Source organism: Brassica oleracea, chromosome C7, assembly GCF_000695525.1.
Source record: "Brassica oleracea var. oleracea cultivar TO1000 chromosome C7, BOL, whole genome shotgun sequence".
NCBI lineage: Eukaryota > Viridiplantae > Streptophyta > Magnoliopsida > Brassicales > Brassicaceae > Brassica > Brassica oleracea.
In genome coordinates, this window is record NC_027754.1 from 19,313,460 (window position 1) to 19,321,679 (window position 8,220).

The window sequence follows — 8,220 nt, forward strand, 5'->3', positions numbered from 1 at the left end:
ATATCTTCCCATCTAATTTTAAATATATACATATATATATATATATTCATATAAATATAAATTCTAATAAATTTGAGACTTTGTTTGTTTTAGCTAAACTGAAAAATCTTTTTGTTAATTTAAATGATGAAGATTAACGGATAAATTTAAATAATGTTTAAATATTTAACTATCAAATTTTTTTTGGATTAGTGTTACTTTATTTAGTTTATTTTTATTAATGTGAGATACATATATACATATATATTATTATTTTAATTGTGATATATGAATTATTAATATATCTAATAGTTTACCATAAATAAATATTTATATGGAAAATTGACATTAATGATGATATATGAGTTATTTTATTACTATATTTAAAATCCCTGTAGAAAAATTTAAATTTTTATAAAGAAATTTTACATCTCACAATTAATATGATGTCATGTCACTATTTTTTAATACCATGTCATCTATTTTAAGTATCATGTCATCTTTTTTCAGCGAAAATGATTGTAGTGACGACATGTGTATAAATCACTTCTCAAATATAGTCTAGGGGATTATGGTCGTGGAATTCTTAGTTCACTCAGCTACGTTATGCATTTTGTTATGCTTCACAGTAGCTCATAATGAAATACAAAAAACATTTTCTTTAGCTCATATATTTGATTTATGCCAAACAACATTATATGATCAATACAAACTAAAAGTCTAAAACACATACAAGTAAAATTTATTAATTAGAAAAACATATCAACGTCCTAAGTTTTCAATTACATGAAAAGTTAAAAAAAAATACATTTTCTAAGAATTATAAAAAAAAACTAAAAGAAATTAAACAAACATAGAGTAAACAAGTTTTACATAAACAAGAATTTGATGATTAAATTTTGGTTTAAGAATAGAGATCGTAAACGGATATAAGTTAAAAGGGATTTACATAAACGGGTTGTAAACAGTTCTAACATAAATAGATATTAAGCTGATGTGTGTTAAAAAAGCTGGAGATAAACAGACTGGACAAGTCCAACGGGGATAGTGATATATCCAGCAGGTTTGATGAATCTCTTGAGACATTTCCAAGAAGAATACTAAACATTGTGATGGTGCTTATTTCTTTTTGGCAAAACAATATTCTAACTAAAATTAAATTGGTAGGGATGGACAAAATCGACAACAGAACCAAGACCTTGGCCGAAGCCACAAGCGACTACGGAAGAAAAGAATTTATCAAGAGTCACATCTTTTTTTTTTTTTTTTTGTCACTTACAAGAGTCACATCTTAATCATGGGTAAAGCTATAGCTATCAGGTAACTAATATGGTTACAAAAAATGTTTTTATAATAATTAACTGAAGGCATAGAAAAATACTTATATATCACACATGTGATAGATGGTTCGCTGGCGGCACAATGTGAGGTTAAAGGGGTACTACATATGGTCGTTAATGGACACCTTCGAGTGGCAGAGAGGGTATAAAATGAGGTTTGGGCTCTATTACGTAGATTTCAATGATAACTTGAATTGACACATGAGGTCATCTGGAAAATGGCTTAGTGAGTTTCTTGATTCGAAAGAGTCTCTCCACAAATGCTACTTCGAGGGCCATCTTGAGAAAGGATATGCTCCCGAGCTGTTCGACACACTGAGTATTTGGATCCTGATAATTGGCGTCTAACCTACGCTAGCGATATTTGAAGAAATTATCAAAGTATGATATGATCATCGATCTACTCTTTTCGGATATAGTATAGAGTACATCATTAGCTAATCAATAAGTTTATAAAATAAAAATAAGCAATCATAAAAATAATAATTCATTCATACTATATAATCATATATTTCTAAATAAATATTGTTATTTCATAAATGCATCTTACCGCTGATAATTCATACCTTCTCATATTTTATCATGAAAATCAAATTTTATATAAAACAAAATAAATCAAGTAAATAACAGAAAATTAACGATGATGATTGATGGTAAGTATTGATGTGACAAAACGTAGATTGTATATCATGTTGTTGAAATCTTATAAGAGATTATATTCCAATTTATTTGGTTGTAAATATTTTCCTAACCTATATAAATAAAATTTTGAAAAACAAATGACTAAAAATGAAAATTTCTTTACAACAATATTTGACTAATAACAAATATACAGATATGTGTAAACTAAATACATAGTTTACCCTATAAATATCTTTAAAATTCCTGCAAACCATGTCAAAGTTTTAGTATTTCGGTAATGAAAATACAAATAGTACCAATTTCTACCAATGGGTTCTCCATATCTTGACAACAAAAACATCTTGATAGCTGATTTCGAATGGAACATAGAAACAATTATGAATTTCTTCCCCCATAATCTGAAATCATATGCTTAAGAGTTAAGACCAAGCAAGAAATGTTTAGAGATGCTCATATTTGTTTCTAACAATTAATAGAGTTTATTTTACTAAAACCAAGTATCACCCAGTAATAAACTTAAGAAATGAGACCGATGAACACCAATAACAATATTCCCAACCCTGGAACACCATATCCAATTCAGCTGGATGGCTAATATTTTGATTGTCAGTTTCTCACCAAAGTTGAGATTTTCTTTTTAGAAATTTATGCAAAGCCTTACGGCTGGCGAGAACCTCAAAAAGAGTCATATACATTCGTTGTTAGATACAAATTATTCAACTGAGAATTGACATAATAACTCAATCATGGTGATGTCACATAAGCAAATATTCAAAACAAAAATTACTTACAAACATACTAACCAACAACTTAAATTAATAAAATAGTATATCTCATACACATTTTTTGCAAAAGTAAATCTAAAATACAAATCACAAAATAATATAAAAAATAATAACTTATATCACAAGTAAAGTATATCATGTCCCGTACGGTAGGCGTCATTACATAAAAATGACATGCGCAAATAAAAAGTTGTTCAAATGTTTTTTAGTAAAAATATTGTTAACGTTAATTATTGTCTATTTATCTGTTTATTGAATTAATTGTCTATACTTATTTGTACGGTTACTTTTGAAAAATAATGCATTGGCCCATCAAATGCATCGATCAATTCACATGAGTCACTATCTCGCCCACACGCCTCGATCTAAGATTTTGCTACAAGTATCACACGTTCATGGTTCCGTTTTTTGGTCGTCATGTCTCACGGACCATGGTTCTATCTTCTTCTTCTATGATTAATCATGTTGTTTAGTCCTTTTTATTTTACTGCTATCACACACTATAAGTCTATAACTGATGCGATGTTCAACACTAGTTGACCTTTCGTTACTGTCTCGTCGATGACGTATTTTTCCCTTTTCTCTTCATGGATAAAATTTTAACGTTGGGAAACAAACATTTTTACGTCAATTTAAGTGATGAACAATAAGAAAAAAGGCAAGTCTTAGAGCATGATTATCCGGGATCCTTAGTGAGTTTTTTAGTGTGTGGGTCCCCACAAAATCTTTAAGGATCGGTTACAAAAACTACTAATTAAGAACCGATCTTAGTGAGTTTCTTACACTGTTCACGGGCCGCAGACCCCATTGACTCGTGGTGGCCCGCGATTGATTTGCTTTTAATTTTTTTTTTTTTTAACTAATTCTTAGGGATAATCATGGTTTTAGCTGCCCCAACATGATTTTTCAAATAAATTATAAATGCTTCTTTTCTATCTCTTTTCGTTTTCTTAGAGAGGTTTTGCTGTTTTAGTCATTCAATTATTTACTCTCCTGTTTTCTATTTTGAATTTTAGTGATTTATTGCTTTAAGCCTTAAATATATGTTTAAGGGGCAACACAATAAAACCAATGTTTCTCAAAAATAATATACTCTGTTTCAGGTAGATTACCGCATCCAAGAAGACTTAATGATATTTTACGTTACATAATTAAACTAATTATGAACAAAAATAATATAAATAAATAATGTTATATGTACGTGTTACAGGTATGTTCAAAACCTTAATATTTTGATGATATAGTGTGAGTAAGATAATGATGACTTGGTGTTTCTATGCAATTATTTTTGAAACAAAATTAACAAATCGAAGACATGAATATGAATGAACACGATAATCAAATTAACGTGCGTGATTTATATGAAAGTTGAACGATTAGCTGATATATATCATAATTCCAAATGTGAAGCAATTAACTAGTTGTGGAGGCGATCTGGGGAGCTAGGGATCTGTCTGTATGAATCTTCAAAGCGAATGTTGCTATTGTTTAGACCCTTGAAGTACCTATGGAAGAGACGTTGAACATTATCCTTCTTGTTCTTGGAGGCGAGGGTGTTTACGTCTTTTCCAACCTGGTTGTCTTCTGACAGTTCCCGGACTTGTCCTTCCCGGAAAAGCCAGATCTGGAACAGAGAGATGAGTAAGAGGGCGACGGAGAAAGTCAGCAGAATATCTCGGCAACCCATACAGTAAAGAGATGGTGATGGAGAAGAGATAGAGAATAGGTTTGGATGAGTAAAATGGAACGTAAGAGATTTGTTTGTGATAAGACAAGAAGGTCAGAGAGTGTTATATTCATAAAGCTCCATCTTTCTCTCTCTTTCCGTGTGAGTTTTAATGTGGTGGAGCTGGAGCAGCCGGACGGAAGGTGACGGGCATGCTCTGTCATTGACTCATTTGTCATTTTGAGTGAGTCCCTGTCTCTGTCGTTATCCATGTCTCTATTTTGTTCTTCATTTTTGTTCATATATATTACAATGAAATAGCTGTTATATATATTTGTATATATTCAACGAAATACTTATATACGGTGTTTTTATTAAAAGTTTATACGGGAAATTATAAATAAACCTTTTTAATAGGCAGGCAGTACGTATGTTTTAACTTTTCTCAGTTATACTATGGTTTAGGATTTACTGATTTGGGTTTCTTGTCGCATGCATGTTACTTTGATATATATTCTGTTTATTCCTCGGTTAGTTAAGAATATGGTCCAAATTATAATGGTATGAGTCGTTGATAAAATAATGGAGTGGTCCAACGACAAATGTATGCAAAGAAAATATCATAATCATGAGTTGCATTCCCAAGATAGGTGCAGTATCTGTAGCGTTGAGAATTAAATTGATGCAATTAATTAGGCACAAAAATTGATATTTCTAGCTACTCGAGGGAGATGTAAAGAACATGTACAATAAAAGAGGAACATAAACAACGAAAACAAGAAGCTAAAACCTAAGTTTCAGTGTATCGGTGTGGTCAAAACTGACGACGAGATATTGCTGGAGAAGAAGGAGAAATGTTGATTATAATCACGCAAAACGTATTCTAGAATAAAAAAAAAAAAAAAAAAAAAAAATAGAATGTAAATTACTTATCTACAGCATAAAGGTTGCCTTATCTATATTATATTCTTTATGACAGTGTTGTAGTTGTAGAAAAGGTTGAAATATAAAATTAGTTATATGGTTGTAACATTAAATTGTAGTTAAATATTTCTTAAGAAACAGGATTTGTCTGGTCGAGGTGTCAATTCACCACATGGGTATGTCTGAAAAAATATAAAAAACAAGAAATGTATTGCCTCTGTTCCTTAATATTACATATTTTAGGAAAAAAAATTATTTTTTAAAAATCTATTTTTTACATTTTCAAGACATGTTTTATTAACTAATTGTAAATTTCAAAAAACTTAATTGCACTTACTGAATTGTTATTGGCTTAAAATTATGAAACAAAGATAAACACAAAAAATATGTAAATTTAATGTGTTTTATTAAAATGTGTGAAAAATCTAGAATATGTAACATTAAAAAACAAAAAGAGTAAAATTTATTATCAATTTCGGATTGTCTATAACTATTTACGCTAATAGCAATAACTCTATTTAGTAATCACATGTCTTTGCAGGTCCATGTAGCTCCACAACTAACTTATGTTTTCAGTGTCATGGAGCTCCACATTAATAGCAATAACTCTATTAATGTCGTTAAAAGGTACAAAGTTTTTAAGAAAAAAAAAACGATAAAGAAATAACAAAATAGTAGAAAATATACAACTATAAAGAAACAATCTTAACATAAGGTCTTATTAGTCAAATCGAGAGAGCCAAACGCAAAGAAAGGATAACAGGTCTAAAAATTGCACAAGGAATCCTTCCGATATCTCATTTCTTATTCGCAGACGATAATCTATTTTTCTTTAGAGCTGATATATCATGCAATGTACATAGATGATGAAGATCATAAATAACTATGGTAAAACCTCTGGGACGACAACTTAATATTTCAAAATCATCCATCCTCTTCGGCAACAAAGCCTCAAGACATAAAGATAGACATCAAACAAGCTCTAGAAATTACAAAAGAAGGCAGCACGGGAATATATTCAGGCTTACCAGAAAAAATGTGGGTCAACAAAACAGACCTTCGCCTACATACAAGATCGATTCAACTCTAGAGTAAACTCTTGGTCTGCAAAACTTTTGTCGAAAGGTGGAAAGAGGTGTTACTAAAATCAGTTGTTCAGGCCTTACCGACCTATGTCATATCTAGTTTCATACTGCCTCAAGACGTTATCAAAAAGCTCCCAATCTCAATCTCGCAGTTCTGGTGGAGCTCAAAGCAAAATAGCCGTGGACTGCATTGGATTACTTAGAGAAAAATCTGTGTCCTACAAGATAAAGGCGGACTTGGTTTCCAAGATCTTAAAAGTTTTAATCCCTCACTACTTGCGAAGCAGTAGTGGACAATTCTCTACCATCCATCTTCCCTCCTAGCTCGAGTGTTGAAAAGCTGTTCCTTTCGCGCCTCTGGCCCTATAGGGGTTGGCAAAGCAAATTCCCCATCCTATGTTAGGAGAAGCCTCATGGCAGTCAAGCCACTACTACAGGCTGGGTTGAGAAAGGTGATTGGCTCAAGTGAAGATACGAAGGTCTGGTCAGGCCCATGGATACCAACTTTACCACTTCGCCCAGATCTAAGTACAAGAGCTCCAGCCAATCAAGAATTGAGAGTTGCCTATCTCCTCTCACCACAACCCAAGACATTGAACATGATCACTCTGCGCAATTATTTCATAGCCGAAGATATCTCTCTCAACTGTAGCATTAAAACAAAATTTTGTCGTGTGAAAGAAGACTACTGCTGGTGTCACACCAGCTGGGGTATTTACTCATTAAAAACACACTATAACCTAGCCATGGAGCTTAAAAAAGGGACATAAATAGCAGCGGTCACATAACCTAGCACGACGCTGCTCAAAGAAAAGGTCTGAAAAATTGAAAATTCGAGCAAGATAAAACATTTTATGTGGTAGGCATTATCAAACTGCATTCATGTATGCGATCACCTAGCTTATCGGTATTGCAGTCGAGACCGCTCTTATCCTAGGTGTAGAGCATATAATGAATCAATCAATCACATGTTGTTTGAATGCCCCCCGACACTCCAAACATGGGTCCTAGCAGACGTCTCTTTTATTTTGGGAATATTCACGTGCATCTCGGTCTACAGTAACCTAGATCACCTCTTATGGTGAATCAGAGAGCAAGGCGTCCCTGACCTTATAACCTCCAAAGTACGTTGGATTCTTCGGTATCTATGGAAAACACGTAATAAAAAGGTTTTTAATGGTAAAGACGTCTCCTATTTTGACCCAATCCAACTCGCCTCAAGTGAGGCTGATAACTAGAAACTTGCTCATGTCATAGTGAAACCGCAGGGAGAGGAAGAAGATCAACATCACACTGCTTTGATGATTGTAACATAGCACACTGCAAGATCAATGCCTCATGGCATAAAAATGTTCTTCCTTGGAAGAGGATTTTCACTCAAAGACCACTACAAGAAAACACAAGCTTAACGAGGAAAGTTAACGAGGAAAAACAATCCTCGTAAATTTACGTCGATTTTACGAGGAACTTACGTGGAAAAATAATGTCATCGTTATTTCCTCGTAAAGTAACGACAAAAGCGTTTTGTCGTAAAGTAGATGTAACTTGACGTGTCTTTTACGAGGAAATACTATTTCCTCGTAAATACGACGTAAACTTCGCGTGTTATTTACGAGGAAATGATTTACGTGTATTTAGCGAGAAAATTTTGAATCCACCAACTTTGTAGGTGTTACACGTTTTTTTTTTTGCTACCTAATTAATTTTCGTCGTTAATTCATAGGAAAATTACAACTACCAGATTCAAAATTTCCTATAAATATGGATGTTTGAACATCATTTTAAAGACACCAACAACA

At 32.4% G+C, this 8,220-nt stretch overlaps 1 protein-coding gene across 1 annotated transcript; it reads right to left on the reverse strand.

Moving 5' to 3' along the window:
- Nucleotides 1–3,990: 3,990 nt before the first annotated feature.
- Nucleotides 3,991–4,537, reverse strand: LOC106304743 (CLAVATA3/ESR (CLE)-related protein 43-like). The gene has a single exon (XM_013741138.1). The coding sequence runs from the start codon at nt 4,431–4,433 to the stop codon at nt 4,164–4,166; it is 270 nt and encodes an 89-aa protein (XP_013596592.1). The 5' UTR covers nt 4,434–4,537; the 3' UTR covers nt 3,991–4,163.
- Between the last annotated feature and the right edge of the window lie 3,683 nt (nt 4,538–8,220).

Excerpts from the sequence above, each read along its gene's own strand:
- LOC106304743 (XM_013741138.1), bottom strand. The coding sequence starts at position 4,433 with ATGGGTTGCCGAGATATTCTGCTGACTTTCTCCGTCGCCCTCTTACTC.